We start from the raw sequence: 18,346 nt of genomic DNA, 5'->3' as shown, positions 1-18,346 counted from the left end.
TCTCACCATGATTCTCTTCATCATCATCAAGAAGTGTGGCTTCGCGGAAGGTGCACTGAGGTCGCCTTGACACACTCTAGGCAAACGACTTCTGATAAGTCCCTTGCTTCTCTGGGTCTCAGTTTCCCCACATGTAAATGGGCTCGACAAGGTAATCAGGTAATCCTTGCAGCTCCCAGACCCTGTGATTCTGTGACACCAGCTTGCATGTAGTAGGTATTTAGGAAGCACCTACTGTGCAAGGCCCGGAGGCCACAGTGACAAATCAGACAAATCCAGTTTCTGTTCTTGGGCAGCTAAGGGTTCTGGGGAGGAAAGACAGTGACCCGGTAGCCCCGGCTGTCATTGCTGAGCCGTGTGCCATAACCGAAGAGTTCCAGCTCCCTGCGGGGCCACCCCCCATCGTGACACAGGCACGTGTGAAGGGAAGGGAGGAAACTACGAGCCATTGAACCCCTCGCCTGCCCTTCTGTTGCACTGTAAATGCACAATATTAGTTAATCCTCGCAGCTACTCTAGGGGGTAATATTATCCATTTTTCAGAAAGGGAAACTGAGACCTCGTGTTAAATAGCCTGGGTGGTCGAACTGGAAGCCAGATCATCTCGTGCTTTCCGCTACTCCAGGGTGTCTCCGAAGGACGTGACTGTAGGGAGTTATGGCTGGTGCGAGGCACGGAGGGCAGTGTATCACATCGGTGCCCGTGGGAGATAAATCAGCGAGGTCTGGAAGCTGGGGGGATCCCAAATGCAAGCGTATTTGGAGGAGAAATTGATGCACCCGCTCAACAAATACTAACCGAACGGCTGCCAGCCAGATCTAGAGTCAACCGGTGGAAACTTGATCATCCATACACATGTGTGCATTTCTTAAAATGCATCTATGCCAGAGAGTAGATGTGCATCACATTCTGACAAGTGGGGGTGCGAAATCTAGAGAAAGGTTACCGGGAGGTACGTATCTGCATGTAGGGAGAGAAGGAGAATTTGGAGACCGTTGGAAGAATAAGAAAGAAAAGAGAACACGTTGGAGGGACTTCCTTCCCCCTCCCTATGAACTGCTCTTAATGTCCTCGTTTAACAGTTGCTTCTCTGCAGTCATGGATTGCAAACCTATCAACATGGATTATTGAAAGGGATCCTACCTTTGAATACAAACTCTCACTTGGATTTCCTGGAAAATGTGCTCCAGCAACTGAAGGGGCGGCAAATGTCACTCTTTCCAGATTCTTATAAATTAGGACGCAAGGGGTCCAAACGCGACAAGTGCAGTCTATCCGGAGAGAGAACAGTTTCAGTCCCCAGATGGATAGAATTCAATTTGTTAGCTCATTTCAGGCTGTTACTAGCTATTCCAAAAATATATCTTGTAAGAGGGCGTTTGTATCCGTGCTTCTTCCTGCCTCTGGCCCCTGGTGGGACTACTTAAAAATCTGTTGTCACTGCCACGTTAATGTTTAGAATAAATATAGCTGAAAAAGACCTTTCCCCTTCAACAAAGAATAGTTCCCTCCTAAGAGCTGATTAAATTTTTATGAAATGTAAAGTTGAGCTCAGGATGTTGGAGGAGTTAATGGGTGTTACCATCGTTTGCCTGTTCTCAGAGGCGGTGGCTGAGGAAGGTGAGGAAGGCTGAGGAAGGCGAGGAAGGCTGAGGAAGGATGAGGGAGGTGAGGAAGGCTGAGGGAGGTGAGGAAGGCTGAGGAAGGTGAGGAAGGTGAGGAAGCAGAAGGCTGAGGGAGGCGAGGAAGGCGTGGAAGGCTGAGGAAGACTGAAGAAGACTGAGGGAGGCTGAAGAAGGTGAGGAAGGTGAAGGCTGAGGAAGGCATGGAAGGCTGAGGAAGGCGAGGAAGGTGGAGGAAGGCTGAGGAAGGTGAAGGCTGAGGAAGGCGAGGAAGGTGGAGGAAGGCTGAGGAAGGTGAAGGCTGAGGAAGGCGAGGAAGGTGGAGGAAGGCTGAGGAAGGTGAGGAAGGCTGAGGAAGGTGAGGAAGGTGAGGAAGCAGAAGGCTGAGGGAGGCGAGGAAGGCGTGGAAGGCTGAGGAAGACTGAAGAAGACTAAGGGAGGCTGAGGAAGGTGAGGAAGGTGAAGGCTGAGGAAGGCGAGGAAGGTGAAGGCTGAGGAAGGTGAGGAAGGCTGAGGAAGGCGAAGGCTAAGGAAGGCGAAGGCTGAGGAAGGCGAGGAAGGTTGAGGAAGGTGAGGAAGGCTGAGGAAGGCGAGGAAGACTGAGGAAGGTGAGGAAGGCTGAGGAAGGCGAAGGCTGAGGAAGCTGAGGAAGGCTGAGGGAGGCGAGGAAGGCAAGGAAGGCTGAGGAAGTCTGAGGGAGACGAGGAAGGCTGAGGAAGGCAAGGAAGGCTGAGGAAGGCTGAGGAACAGGGCCACCTAGGAAGGAGGCACACTGCTCCCCACCAACAGAGACGGCAAGGAGGGGGCCGCGAGGCAGGTGTGATTAAAAGGCAACTGGATATCAATAATCCTAATGTTCTGGCCTGATTTTACCCCAATTCACACAGCCACAGGAATTTCTGCTCTCACATTTAATACTTTTCTAACAAAAGCTGAGTTTCCTCCTGTTTCAGGGTCTTAAAACCATGCTAATTGGTCAATTAACATTTCCTTAATGAGCCTTCAAAGACTCGGTAAAAACAACTCGGTTTTTTGGAGGGAGGCCTTGGCCTGGGACCCGCTGTCACTGTCGTTTCCCGCCCCTGCTGGACCATCAACTGGCCCCGCGAGAGCTGGCAGGTCGGGGGGGTGGGGGGGGTCTCCTGCTGCTGCCCAGGCTGGGGACACTCTGCCCCTGCGCCCCCGCCCCCCAGATCCTAGCTTGGCCCTGCCCGCCTCGCTCTGCCCCAGGGGCCCAGCCTTGCAGACTGGGGAGCCCATGCTCCCTTGCCAGACCCCAAAACAGGAGAAGGAGGGGTGGGGGCAGTTCTGCTCCGTCCCTCTCTGCCTTAGGCCTTGCCTCCTGGGCTGAAGTCTCAAGACATGGGCTTTCATGGTGCCTCATCCACAGCTCCAGCCTGACCTGGGTTAGTGGAACAATCTTTTTTTCTTTGTTTTTTACTCCCCACGCCCTAGAGGTGCTAGAATTTTGTTCCCATTGCTTCTGTTCCCATTCCTTGTGCCTTAACTTCCCCATGCTTCCTTGGAACCCCTGAGGTGGATTCTGTTTCCTGCTGGGCCCCTGACTGACTGACTGACTGACTGACTGACTGACTACATCAGCGGACAGGCTCTCTTTGGAGATTCATGGCTCTTTCTCTCCCCTTTCTGCTGGGGACAACACTTTCCAAAAGCATCTGCTGCAATGAGCTGTTTCAATTCACAAACTATTGGACTTTCATGTAGGGGAATAATGAAGAAGAGACTATATCAAAAAAATTTTAGCAGACTCTAAGAACATCGTCCTAAATTTCACGATTCAGCTTCCTTTGGTTTGAGTCATTGCTCCATCTTTCCCTATTCCCCTTTCCAATGCCAAGCCAGCTGGAGAGGCCAACGCTTGGCCCCAGCCAGTGGGTCACTCCACCATGTTCTGCCCATCTAACACCCCAGGTGGGTGGGACTCCCACTTACTAGCTGTGGTGGCCCCTGAGGAGACTAGGGTCCTCTGAATTTGGATCCCAGCTCCCCTTTTAGAACAGAAAAGCAGGCTGCAAGTTCTCCTACTTGAATTTTAAACTTTAGTTTCTTGGGCATTGGGAAATGAGAGTATTTTGCACTATCCCGAGACTCCTTTACCTCTGCCTTAAATGAGAACGTCCCAACTAGAATAAATAAGCCCTCGAAAAGTACTACAGGCTGCCCAGGTAGCATAGGACATGTAGCTTTGCTGCTGGAATAATTTAGTTAGTGGAAACCAAATTAAGAAGTCTTTTAAACATTTTAGAAAAACCTAAAAGCCGATGCCTGCTTCAACTGAGACAGACGTATAGACACGTGAAAGGCTTTCCCAGGGGATGATGTAGCTGCCAGCTGTAAGATGAAAAACAAAGGAAGAACAAATTAGGAAAGGAATGTTCTTATGCTTATTTTTTAAACTTTGTATAATGATCATGGTACATAGTGAATAACAAGGAAGTTAGGGAAATTATACACAAGCATCTGAATCTATTGTCAAGGCCAGATTAGTCACTTCCCAGAGATGATGTTTTAGAGACCTCACCAGGCCTAGACATGGAAAGCCAATATCCAGCCAGGCTAAGCGGGATCTTTTGTTCTTCCTTTCATTTTTTTTTTCTTCCTTTTATTTTTTCATGAGCATTTATGTGCCCTCCATAGAGCGTAAGCAGTAAAATATTGCATAAATCTATATCTATGTATATCTCCTTCCTCGATCCCATTCCCGTCTTTCCCCCTTAAATGACCGATTTCTTAGATTCCCGTTCATATCTCATACTCTCCTTTGTATGTGTGTGTCCCTACACAACGTAGAGTATAATGTTATTTTTCATGTTTCTAAATGCAGTATAAATGTAGTGTTTCTGTTCTGCAGCTGGCTTTTCTTGTTCCTCAATATTTTATTTAAAAGATTCATTCATGATTAAAGATCTTCATTTGTGAGATTTGCCAAAATGCTCTCTACAGTTCCCACACTATCTGCCCTCATTTGGTTCATTCTTTACAGATTCAAATCTACTTTTTTCAACTAACACACTTTCAAAAGCTGCTTGCTATTTGCTAATGACTCTGATAGGTGATGAGGATCCAAAGATGAACAAGACACGATTCCTGTTCTCCAAGAGCTCACGGTCATTTCAGAGAGGCAGGAGTGCAAATTAAAAACTCTAATAGCTCCATGTGCACTAATGAGATATGTGCCGAGTGCCAGGGGGACACAGAGGAAAAGCGACTGAGTCTGGGACTAAGAAAAGGATTCGTAAGTGATGGAGGGGAGAAAGCCTGCCTAAGCCTCTTATGCAAATTCAAGGTGGTCAAAAGAATGGTAAATTTGGGAGAGGAAGGAAATACGTAGTTTAAGTAGAGCAGAGGGAGCAGAGTTTAAATTGACCCCAAGGGACAGGTTGGGGTTGGATTATGAAAAAGGAGCCTTGTACATCACGCTCAAGAATTTTATTACTCATGTAGGCAATGAACGAAGAGCCACCGGGAGTTTTGAAGCAGAAAAGTAGTATTATAAGGCTTCTTAAAAATTAATTCTGGTAATAAAGAATCAGCTGGAAGGGAGAAAGTCTGATGACCAAGAGAGTAGGGTGTAGATCATTAAAATAATCCAGGAGAGAAAGGCCAAGATCCTGAACTAAATAGTGGTACTGGGAACAAGAGGGAAGAGTCGTCTTGGTAAATATCCCAGAGGCAGAGTATAAACTCTCTGAAGGACAGCGCACAAAGGGTGGCAGGACGTGGGAACGGTCTAAGCCAGGTGGAGGCAATGAGAGGCACATCGTGTAGAGAGAATTTTAAAACAAAAATAAAACTTGCCGAACCACAGTCTGCTTTTTATTATCCTCAAGTGCCAGCATTTCTAAACAATGTCAATGAGAAAATTCTCCTCCCTTAAAAAATCTTTTGTTGTCTAAGTTCTACGCAGTTGCTGTGGTTACTGTTGAGTTTAAATAATATAACAAATATGTAAGCTGCAAATTAGCACATTCCAATTACTTAACCTTTAGTAAACACTGCATTCTACACAGAAATTAACTCGGAGAACTTCCCATCCTCCAGTCCGCCTAGTGCAGATGGAGATATTAGTTTAGAAAGTAAGTTTATAGCCGTTGAGAATTGTGTAAGGCCCTTTCTGACTTGAGACTCTAAGCTCTGTGGCACTCCATCTGTCTCCATTTAAGCCATGGAGTGGAGATAAACAATGATAGCACAGCGGTTGTGAAAAAGAAGAGACAGACCTTGGGTACTTAAATGTTATTCTGCGTGCAAACCATTTTCTGATCTTTGAAGAGTGCATTCTTTTGGAAGCATTTCCAAAAATCACATTACTGCCAGATGTATTGATAAAATTTAAAAGTATCACTCCAGTACTTTTTCCTTTCATGTTCCATCATCTTCCTCTGAGATATAAGAAGGAAAATAGATTAGGGAGAGACAGTAATAAGGTTACTGTGGGACACATTCAACTCCATGTGCCTACAGACCTGGAGATGGGCTCGTCTAACAGGCACTTGGAAACAAGAGTGTGGCGTAAGAGAGCGAGACGAGGGATAGGCAGAGGGGCTCGGGGGCATCAGAATACAGAAGGGGGTGAAACTGTGGGAGAGGTTGACATCACAAAGTGTGTAGATAGAAAATAGAGGTAAGGAGTGATCCTGGAGAACGTCAACAGTGTGGAGGCAGTAGGGCAAGAAGAACAGCGCGTCCTTCCACCCTCTCTCCCACCCCTTGAACTACTGAGAAGGATAAGCAGGAGAAAAACTGGAAGAGTCATCCTGGAAACCAAGAGAAAGGAGAATTTCAAGGAGAGAACTTCAACCATGTTCAGTACTAGAACGAGAACAAGTAAGACTGGAAACGCAAAGACACAGAGACATCACCCGACAGCTCTATCAGCTCTGCCCTGGGTCCTCTGACAGCTCTTCGGTGGCACAAGGGAGACAGAAGCCAGGCGACGGGTGGAGGCATGGGTTGGCATGAAGAAAGCAGAGCCGGTGTGATTGAATTCTCTCAGTCGTGAAGTTTGGCTGAGCAAAAGAGGAGGAGAATGAAAGGGAAGGTGTTCTTGGACTCTGAGCCCCAGGGAAGAAGTCACTGCCCATCCAACACAGGACCCAGGACCTAATTGCGCTCTGCCTCTCCTCACTCCTGTGGGTGCATTTGACGGACGGTGTGTGAGAGAAGGAGGCCAGGTGGGTCTGGGGCACAGGGTCAGGGGCACTGGTCCCAGAGCACAGAGAGAGGGCTAATCTCTTCTAATAGGAGGAGTGCTCTCTCTTCTGAGATGAGCAGAGGAAATTAGAATGAGGCAAGAACAAGATGAATTTTGAGGAGAAGAAAAAGAGATTTTCCAGCCAATGACTTCTGTTTTCTCATCGAAAGAGGAGGCAAGATTGTCCACTGAGAATAAATGGGTACAGTAGAGGCTTGGGAGGTATTTATCCTTTCCTACTAATTCACAATAGTATTTCTTCCATGATGCATAAAACCCATGAGGAAGAGCAGAAGAGAAACAGGACTGCGAGTCCCTTTGTGCTTTGCATCTTGAGTGATCCAGGGGAAGGGGAGCACTGAAGGATTAGGAGTACTTCATGACAGAAGGGCCGCATTTATTAGCAAAAGAAACTGATGGAGCACCTCAGCTCGTCACCCTGCCTGCCCTGGGCGCTCTGAAGGGAAGCCACTGTAAGTTCATAGACCATTAAGCACCATGGTCTCCTGGTGAAAAGAAAAGACAATTTAGTCAGACATTTGCAAGACTGTGGGCCATTAAGTGGTGATGACCAAATTGGAATGTCTATAAAAAGCACTTAACTCAGTGCCTGGTGTCAGCCAATAAATATTAGCTGTTATTATTCATAAAAACCCAGTTGAAGATGACAGAAATGTCTGTCATGTCACAACGTCGATTTCCTGCCAAGTGGTTAAGGAGTCACGTAAAAATCCCCCAAATGCCTGTAACTGAAGTCATTTCTCTCTACTTGTTCTTATAGCCCTCGTACACCACAGCTCTTCCTTTCTTGGAAATGTGTCCATGGCATTTGCACCAGTAAATTAAACTGAGCCAGTTTTGAGATATTAAAGAAAAAAAAAAAAAAAAAAACCTGGCAAAGGTTATGTTGTGTAACCGTAGCTTGGAAGGCGGGGAGCGAAAAGAACAAGCCAGTTACATGCGATGAAGTGACGAGGACCCAGAGCAGAAAGCCAGATGTTAGCAGACTTTTTTTTTCAAGAAAATCAAAGGGAAAAAGGCACCACTAACACCCCATTACGTTACATAAGTGCAATCGCTGCTACAAATGAGCAACTCACAAAGTTATTTAAGGCAACTTCTCAAGGAGACAATTAAAGAAATTTTCATCAGTATTAATGAACATAATCATCCCCAAAGCCAACACTTCAAAAAGAAAATCATTCTGGCTTTAGGGCTCTAAACTTTCTTGTTTGATCCTTTTAGTCATACAGCTAAAGAGAGCCAAGGGTGATGAGTACTTCCTCACAGCCTGAGTCTTGGTGTCTAGGGTCCGAATGACATTTGAGCCAGGACACGGCTTGGGAATAGTTATTTGAGATCTTAAGGGGAGCACAGTGTGACGGCAATGCCACGATGAACACCTCTCCACTTTACAGAATTAAGGGACCTGGCTTAACTCTGGTCAAGATGGCTCTGGGCTTCTCAGGATGCCTCAGAACCCAACTCCTTGTCTCTGTTTCACTGGCGACCACCCTGAGAGCTGGAGCGCTTGGCAGGCTGGCCAGGTAGGCACACAGGTAGCTCCAAGCGCCGACAAGGAGAAACTAGTACCACCACCCTACCCTGACTTTATTAGGCCAGCAAGAAGAAGAAATGCCTTTGGACTGGATAAACCTCAGAAGAATGTTGAAACCACTTTCCTAATCAAGCTATGGTGAAATCACTGTCAAAAATCTAAAAATTAACTTCACCTATTGAAATGTGGGGAATTTCAATTACGCAAACTAGAACTTTAAAGAGACCCAAGGGAGGAGACATGGATAATTCTGTCCACATTCGTAAAATCAATCAAAGAGTCAACTTCTTGCTAACTGTAATGCGTTGCCTAACGCCTTTAACTTATCTTGGCACTTGGAGATGGTTTTATATGTGAACCAACAGGGCATGGCAAGCCCTCCGTGAAGATATATAGAGCCAAAAATTATCAATAGCTTAATTCAGGACTGCTTTCCGTCCCAGATACTTTATCTTTTATTTTTATGGACACCGAAAAAAGGGCCTGTGAGATGCCTGCCTGCCCATGTAATCAATTCATATGTTCTCAGAAGTCACTCTTCCCTAGCCAAGGCTAAATTGATCTTTCCGAATACATTCAATTGAATTATTGGTCCCTATTAAAAGGCCTCTGAGTACTGACTCTTAAGTCTGCCCAAGTTTTAAGCAGACGGAAGTCAGCATTGCGCAAGGACCAGAGACTCCGAGGAAGGGCACAAGCTGTAGCTCCTAAGTGAGCACAATATTCAATCTTAACGTGACTTTTATTATTCACTAAAAAAAAAAAAAAAAAAAAAAAGAATTCACTGAAACTAGAGCTAAAATCCTTGTTGCCTGGAAACAAGAAGAAAAGTGGACTCATTATATACATACTAAAGCCTAAGCAGAAAGAGGATTGGATGTGGGCTGTTAAATTTAAAGAATATTAATTAATTTGGAAGGGAGCAATGACTCTGGACACAAGTGAATGAATTCAGAGAATTTTGGTTTGGGGTGAGTTTTTCTTTTTGTTTGTTTGTTTGTTTGTTTTTAAATGCCTTCCACATCAAGACTCAGTAAATTAAAGCAAAAACTGGTGGATCAAAATTCTAGAAGTCTAATTCCGAAAGCAAGATGTGCCTCTCATGAATAAATAAATAAAATCTTTAAAACAAACAAAAAAAAGTCAGTAGCAGCCTAAACACTAAGTCACAATGCCCATGTCATTCACCGCACTGCATCTCATCACACAGGCATTTTTTTCATCTCACATCATCACAAAAGAAGACACGTGAATATAGTACAATAAAATATTTTGAGGGGATCCCTGGGTGGCTCGGCAGTTTGGCGCCTGCTTTTGGCCCGGGGCACGGTCCTGGAGACCCAGGAAATTTCGAGAGAGATCACATTCACATAACTTTTATTATAATATGTTGTTATCATTGTTCTAATTGATTATTAGTTTTTGTGGTTAATCTCTTACTGTGCTTAATTTATAAATTAAATTTATCATGGGTATGTATGTATAGGAAAAAGCATAGTGTGCATAGGCTTCAGTACTATCTTCAATTTCAGGCATCCACTGGGGGTCCTGGAAGGTATCACCACAGATAAGGGGGGACCACTGTATGACAGGTCAAATATTTTTTTTTTCTTTCAAAGATTTTATTTTTATTCATGAAAGACACACACAGAGAAAGGCAGAGACACAGGCAGAGGGAGAAGCAGGCTCCATGCAGGGAGCCCGATGGGGCACTTGATCCCGGGACCCCAGGATCACTCCCTGAGAGGAAGGGAGATGCTCAACCGCTGAGTCACCCAGGTGCCCTATAGGTCAAATCATATTAGAATAGGCACAGGTCTGTAGAATCTGCTTTTTGCAATGGACTTTTATTATAATTAATTTGTAGTCATTTGTTGGAGCTGGAGATTAGGGTCTGATTCTCTCAGAGAGATCTCAAGATAGGTCTTACAAGCCTCATGTGACAACTTCAGACTCCCTAAGTTTGATCAATTTTTGCCGTGGTTTGTTTTAATGAGTGGTTGGGGACCTCAGATTCCTAGAGAATGCTATTCGAGCATTTAAATTGTTTAGTCAATCAGGCATTTCAACAGAAATTCTGAAAGAAAGGTTCCAGAGATTCAATATCTATGCAGAAATCGTGACTTCGGGTCAATTAATTAGCTCCTCTGTGACAGTATTTGGAGAGCCCAGTGAGACTTTTGTGAACATTTTTAACCTAAAATGGTATTACTTAGCTTGCGTTTACTATGCCCAAGGGATGCAGACTGGACTGTACCTCAAAAAAAGCATGATTTCAGAATCTTAAGAAAATTCAAAATATGTTCTGTATGATGACAATATTGTTAGTTAAAGTCACTATTCTCAAGGGACTTTTTCATATGAGGGAAAAAACTATCAAAAACTGTATAAATGTTACCTTCTTTGTTAAGAAACAATCTCACTAGGTGGGTGGCTCAGCAGTTTAGCGCCGCCTTTGGCCAGGGCATGATCCTGGGGTGCAGGTTCCCTGCATGGAGCCTGCTTCTCCGTCTGCTGTGTCTCTGCCTCTCTCTCTCTCTCTCTCTCTGTGTGTGTGTCTCTTGTGAATAAATAAAATTTTTAAAAAGAAAGAAAGGAAAGAGAAAGAAAGAAAGAAAGAAAGAAAGAAAGAAAGAAAGAAAGAAAGAAAGAAAAGAAAAGAAAAGAAAAGAAAAGAAAAGAAAAGAAAAGAAAAGAAAAGAAAAGAAAAGAAAGAAAAAGGAAGGAAGGAAGGAAGGAAGGAAGGAAGGAAGGAAGGAAGGAAGGAAATCTCACTTTGCTATAATATTATCTTATGAAATAATTAATATTGTGATAATATGATGGACCTCTAGAATTCATGCCTTCTGCAATGATATCAACATATACTGTCACTACTGTTCCTCTAAATATAAGTGGCATGTGGGTATACCATAGCAATTTCCTCCTAAAGTTCCATCTAATTCTAATTTCTATAAATGTAAAATTAGTCAAGTACACCCATATTGATGTTTACTCAATAAAGACATCATACTAATGATAACAAAGTAAGTAAATAAGTAAATGGCAATCTCCACTTTTATTCTTTGAAGGCAGAAGTAAATGTTATTAATCCAATCAGTGTTTAAGCAAGAGGCAAGCTGTAATAATATAGTAGCTAATAATGGAGAGCTGTAAAAAGTCTACAAATGGTTTAAGGAAAATAGATAATTGGGCTGTAATAGATTTTTAAAGAGTAGATATTCCCATTCAATGGTTTTCATATATTAATAGCTATTTATTTTAAGCATGCATAAATTTTTTAATAATTTTTTTCTGGAGTTTAAAGGAATGATTTTACATCTTTATTCATTTCAGCCAGCTTTGGACTGTTTGTAGCAGGAAAATTTTGGAAATAACCTAAATGTCCAACAAAAGGGGTTGAATTAATACATATTAGTGGTACACCAAATGGTTAAGAGCTCACACCCAGAAGTCAAAGGATCTAAATCCTAGGTCCACCATTTCTCATCTGTGTTAATGGTTTGCATACCAAATCCTGTAAGCTACAAAGACTGATCTATAAATTGTAGGTGACAGCTCTTCCCTTATAGGGCTACTGTGGGGTAAAATGAGAGAAGGATACAACAAGACCAACGCAGTTACTTAAACGGGGTCAATATTTATGTTCAATTAACTAAAGTTTCAATTAAATCAATTTCTTTCTTTCTTTTTTCTTTCTTTCTTTCTTTCTTTCTTTCTTTCTTTCTTTCTTCTTCTTTCTTTCTTTCTTTCTTTCTTTCTTTCTTTCTTTCTTTCTTTCTTTCTTTCTTTCTTTCTTTCTTCCTGTCTCTTTTTTTATGAGAAACAGCATGCTATAATAGAGAAAGAAAAGATCTAGATGAATCTGAACTCTTTATAAAGTTGTGTGACACTAGATACACTTTTTTTTTTATCTCCTCTGACCCTTGGTTTGTTCATTTCCAAAATACAGATACTGATACCTAATGCACAGAGTTATTACCAAGAGCAAATCCCATAATGTGAATGAAGCACTCATCATGCTGCTTGGTACATAGGCCCTCAATAATAATAGCTATGTTATAATTCTCTTCATTATTACCATCATTATCCTTGTTATTATTATTAATTTTTGAAGCCTGGCCACCATCCCAGGCAGTTTAAGTCTTCTGAATGCTCTCTGTTCAGCCACTCACATGTTTATACAGTTGTATGCTATAGGTCAGGTCTTCTCATACGGGTAAAAGTGGTCAGTGTGGCATCTAAAAATTGATTGTGAGACTTCTCTCGCTGACAGAGACACATATAAACATAAACACCATCTTCTTTTAATAAATTCTAGAGAATATTTCAAAAGAAGTCAGGCAGACCTTTATTTTCTCTGTGGAAGACCACTCAGCTTTCAAATTCTCTAAATAATACAAGTCTTGGAATCACCAAGCCAAGAGATTACTAACCAGGAACAAAACTAAAAATGAGTCTGCTTTCATTCTTAAAATTATCTACCTTTCAATATTATAACAAAGGTCAATTTTGCCAGTTCCTACAGAATTTCAAGAAGAGACTTAGTAAAAATTAACAGAACTTTCTGGCGCCGTGATAGACATTTCCACATGAAAGGAACAGCATTATATGGCTCTTCCTTGAAGATACTCAAACTTCTCTTGAACCACTTAAGAATTTACCATTCCAAGAAATCCTCTAAGTCTCTACAACATAAATGGTCCAAGGTAGCCAGTACGTGTAGTGGTGGCAACAGGAACTCCCCAGGCCCAGGGTTTCCATTAGCCTATATGGTGCCTTTACACAAACTTAAAAATGGTGCCCCCTCTCTGGATAGATGAATTAGAGAATATAATCTTTCAGGTGTACAAAGCCTAGCAGGAAAGAAGTTGGCTGGGTTTCCGCCTCACCTAACCCTCTCGAAGGGGGCCAAGTGACTGCTCCACATGACCCTTCCCCTGCCTCCCTTTTTCTCCCCATCTCCCACAGTTTAAGAGACCGGAGCCAAGTCAATTTCACACAAGGTCAGAGCCTTCGCCTGGGGAGTGGATAAGTGGATAATAACAGGCTCTCTGGGTGAAGTCACTTCCTGAACTTGGCATAGCATAAAGATTTCATTTAGCACAGTCCACCCTAGGCAGTGGCTGCCTGGACTGTGTTGAGAAAGATTGCAGACCAAATCCAGCCCTAGTAGGGTGCAGTGGGTATATTAGCAGCATAAACCATTGGTTTCCAACAGCACATATGCTTCAGATTTCCTATCCTGGTCCAAACCGTTTAAATCACAAGCATTCTCTGAGCAATTAACATGTACAAGGCACTGTGAGAGATGCTTTAGAGCAATCCTTCCAAACCTGATCACACATTGGAATCTTCAGGGGACTTTTAAAAAGAAAAATAAAAAACAAAAATAGATCCTTGCAACCTTTCCATAAATCTAAAGCTATTCTAAAATACAGAATTTACCAAATGTTTTTATATTGTTATTTGGGTTTTTTTCTATGTTGTGCAATTTTTTTTTTAATGAATCTCTTGATTTAGCTAGGTCCTCAAGACATAAGGGATTAACTACTGTCATATTCAAAATGATGCATGTTATTTGCTTTGCATCTTCATTTTTTGTCTTCTTCAGAAGAAAGAGCTGCAGAAATACCTGAAAGACTTGAACTGATACCAGTTTAGACTACCATTACCGAAATTTGATACCTTGGGCCAGAGGAAGGTCCTCTGGTTGATGATACGTGTAGATCTTCCTATGTTCTGTTTCCAGGCATCACTTCTAGACTCCTTGCCACCACCAGCATGCTTTTATCCTCCTAATACACCTCCAGTCTCTGCCCCACTCAGTGGGTCTCACAGAAACAGACACCAGAATGGTGGTCACAGAGGCTGAGGAGTAGGGGAAATGGAGACAGGTTGGTCAAAGAGTACAAGCTTCCAATTATGAGATTAACAAGTTCTGGACATCTAATGTACAGTCCAATGATTATAGTCAATAATACTGTATTATTTACCTGAGAGCTGCTGAGAGAGTAAACGTTAAATGTCCTCATCACAAAAAACAAATGGTAATTATGTGACATGATGGAGATGTTAGCTAAAGCTATGCTGGTAATCATTTTGCAATATATACATGCATCAAAATCAACATGTTGTACACCTTAAACTTACCCAATGCTAAATATCAATTATTATTTCAATAAAGCCGGGGGTGGTGGTGGGGGATTGATTAATTTAAATAAATACTTTTTAAAATGCAATATTTATTTTATAAAAAATACAGATTTTTTTGGCCTCACTGTCAGAATTCCTGAATAAGAGACTCCCCCACATGTCCATGCATTGGCCAATTAGAAAGCTCAGAAATCGCTGTTTTGGAGGCTACTGAGATCATTAATACCAGGCCTCTCGCTATTTGTATCCATTCCTCTGATAATTAAAACCCTCTTCATGTCAAACTGCAGGATGGGTCATCAAACTTATGTCTTATAACAAGAATACGTTTTTAAATAAAATAGAGAAGTTTAAGCTATACGGCACATAGGTTAATTATTGCTTTGTGTATCTTTTTCTGATATACCTGTATATCTTTAAGTATTTACATATATATATATATTACATCTGTGTACTGCATCACCATTAAAACATGTACTTTTTTTTAAGATTTTATTTTTAAGTAGTCTCTATACCCAATGTGGGCCTCAAACTGACAATCCCGAGATCAAGAGTTGCCTGCTCAACTGACTGAGGCAGCCAGGTGCCCCAAATAGGTATTTTTTATAGTTTGAAACAAAACTCAAAAACACATGAACTTAGATGGTCTGAATTAAATACTTCCTGCTGTAGTTTTAGCACTTTCCCTCTCCATTGTTCCCTAGTGGAAATTGAGAAAAAGGCTTCCTATCAACCACAAACTCTCCATGATAAACATAATCCGGTTCCCTCTCAGCCTTACTTTTTTCTCACTTAGAAAGATGGAAGTTCTTCACCTTTTCTTCATGGACAAATGTCATGATTCTCTATTAAACTTCCTCCCAGTTGAATATATTAGATTTTAGTTTTCGGGCCCAAACTGGTGGTGTTTTTATACCGTGAATAGTGTCTAGTGGTTCTTTCTTTACGGAGAAAAAAGCAAGAGGAAATGGGGTTTGTTAGCAGTCAGAGGGACTTCAGCCAGATATAATGAAAAATTTCCTGGTGGCTAAGATAATACAAAGTACAATGAGTCGATGAAATGGTGGTGGTGGGGGCGGGGGGGTGATGTGAAATCTCCTACTCTGTAAGTTTGTGGAAACAACCCAGATTCTTATCTGTCTGGAATTCCTTAGAAGTGAATCTGTCTGGTGGGCAGGGAGTGGACTTCCAGGTCTCTAACGCCATTGCTGCCTTGCATCCTTAAGACATTCTGAAGAGACATAAAATACGTATTCACAACTCCAAGCACATAAATCAGGAACAATCTCGCAAAGTTTCTCAACTGAAGCATGAGTGACATTGGCGGGGGTGGAGGGCAATTCATCATTGTGCAGGTTGACTGGTGCGTCGCAAGATGGTTTGACATCACCACAACCACTTAGTACCTCTGGGTCTGATGATTTCACGGCTAGCATGAAGGAAAATAGTGTGCTCCTCACAGAGCTATGAGGATAAATGAAATATTTGGACAGCACCCACTCAGGACCTGACAAGTATGAGAGCTCATTAACGTCTCTACTCCTCCCTTTAAAATTTTAGGATCTGAAGAGAAAGAATCTTTTAAGAGCCCAAGCATGAAAGACACATCTCTAAGTTGTTATGTTACAGCCAGTAATTTCTGAAACCATAGGTCTTTATTTCGTGATGTGGTTTGGTTTGGTTTGGTTTGGTTAGAAAACAACACTTCTTTCTCCTTTACTGTTACCGAAAATCTGTTTATCCTTCCTTACAATATTAAGACAGTGTTAAAATGTTCCCATTCCCCTGAAAAGTCAAAAAAATTAAAAAAGGGGGGGGGATATAACTAAAAAAAATTAAATATACCTCACTGAACAGCAGTATAAAGAATTCATTTGAGTACATTTTGTAAGGAAATATGTACGTAGCTTAATAGCCATCTCTTCTTATGCTCCTCAGAAAATATTGACCAAAAGAAGGCTTTTCATTAAAGGAAATGTTTCTGTTGTGTCTGTTTCAGAAATGTGGTGCTGGATTCTTTCTCGCCCAGTCAGGAGAATGTATGCCCTGTGTCTGCAACGGGAACTCTGACGAGTGCTTGGATGGCTCTGGATTCTGTGTGGTAGGTCGGGGCACCTGTCACTTTGTCTTTACTTCACTGGGCTTCTTCATCTTCAGCGGGGATCAGATAGTCTTCCCGCACGTTTGAGCGCCCCAGGAAAGAGTTAGTCAAGCTCTCTTCTTGCCCTTCACCTTGTCCTTTGAAACGCGTCATAGAAACTACTGGTGATTGTAAGTGGCCGTCAAGGCATAGGTATGACCCCGTGGGCTCCTGGAGGTGACTGACCTACTGCCCTTGGCAGCTGGTTTCCTCCCACTGGCCCATGGTGGAGGGATTGGAAACAGTACACGAAGGAGGAAATCATCCACCCAAATGCCTCTGTGATACTATAGTTTGCCATATGTTTGGCTTCACGCCACATAAACCAGGAGAATAAAACAGTTGTTTCATAGCCTATTTTACAACCTAAGATAGTCAGGTCGAGAGATCAAAATTTTTAAAAACGGGGGTGGGGGTTTGAACAGAGTAGCTAATAAAAATGAAAGCTCTGGCCTTGTGGTCTTTGTAATTCTGTAATTCTGTGCTTCAGCCCCCAGAAGACATTGTTTCCCCCTTAAGTGGGACGAATTCCCCAACAAACTGTTCTTCTGTGACGTATCACAGGGACTTGGGGAGGTGACTGAGAGGCCTCCTAGCAAAAGGTGCTTGCTACGCCTTTCCCGTGTTCACTGAAGGGACAGCTTCTTGAAAATGGCTATTGAGATATTTACCAGAAATGGCTTTCGTAGAAGTCCTAGGAGGCGTTTTTAACAGACGTTTGCCCTAAGATGGCATTTTCCTTCATGAGCTAGACCACATGGCAGGAAAATTAGATTCTTCAAGGTCCCGAGAGGCAGAAGAGGCTTTCCAAAACTGCAAGAGTATTTTTGCATAAACTACAAGAATTCTTAATTAAATACACCCTATTTACCTCAAAATTAGTATAATTATCCCTATTAAGCCGATCATTTTGATTAGAAGTTGGTCTCCGAGGTGTGCACATGGAGGCTGTTTGGCCCGTTGTGAAGGCACTACACTGAGATGCCAATTAGAACATTTCATCTACTCTGAACCCAGGGAGGGTGAGTGTGGTGGCAAACACTGGACGCTGCCATCTCTCTGTAGTATTTGTTTAGTCCTGGGGGGTCCGTCTCCCCCTTCCCCCATCTTCTTAAATAACCGTCACATCCAGGATGTCCTCTAGCCGCGTAGGCACCCGCAGCTGCCAAAGCCTGCCCCTTTCTAAAGCTTCCATCTCCGGTTTCCTGTTATTTTAATCCCACTGACATTTGAAAAGAAGATCCCATGGATGCACTTGGACTAATAATGTACATCTCCGATAACTTGACCAACTAAAGACTCTTTGTCATCTGGTTTATTAAAGTAGAAGACAATAGGGACTGGCAGGCCCATCAGCGGCCGTCAGGAGGCCAGTAAGATGGAAGGCTGAAATACAGGGGCAAAAAGTCCCTCCTGCTAAGTCCCTCCTGCGAAGAGCTGTGACAAAGCCTACTTGTCAGAAGAGGAACTGTCATGGTTTTATCTCTGAGCTAGACATGAGCTCTGAGCCAGACAGTCATCACATTCCTTCACAGCTCCCGGGCATACAAAGGTCTAATAAAAGTTTGGAAATGGACTGGGGTGTAAACTCTTATATATCCGTTCAAGGAAGCTGCCAATCTTCCTGCAATTACTTTGTTCCAAGACAGAACTAT

The 18,346-nt window shown here is 42.7% G+C and overlaps 1 protein-coding gene across 3 annotated transcripts in view; it reads left to right on the top strand.

The window, feature by feature from the left end:
• LAMA4 (laminin subunit alpha 4) overlaps nt 1-18,346 on the top strand; it is a 142,899-nt gene that overhangs the window by 22,041 nt on the left and 102,512 nt on the right. For 2 of the 3 annotated variants that reach the window (XM_049092473.1, XM_025444841.3), the window contains exon 2: nt 16,551-16,652. In XM_049092473.1, the coding sequence (XP_048948430.1) occupies nt 16,551-16,652 (102 nt within the window). Of the gene's footprint in view, nt 1-6,739; nt 6,818-16,550; nt 16,653-18,346 lie in introns of those variants that run through there. The other variant, XM_049092474.1, reaches the window with a different exon arrangement.

This window comes from Canis lupus, chromosome 12 (assembly GCF_003254725.2).
Source record: "Canis lupus dingo isolate Sandy chromosome 12, ASM325472v2, whole genome shotgun sequence".
NCBI lineage: Eukaryota > Metazoa > Chordata > Mammalia > Carnivora > Canidae > Canis > Canis lupus.
Note: the sequence above shows the minus strand (reverse complement) of the source record. Positions and strands in the feature narration are given on the sequence as shown.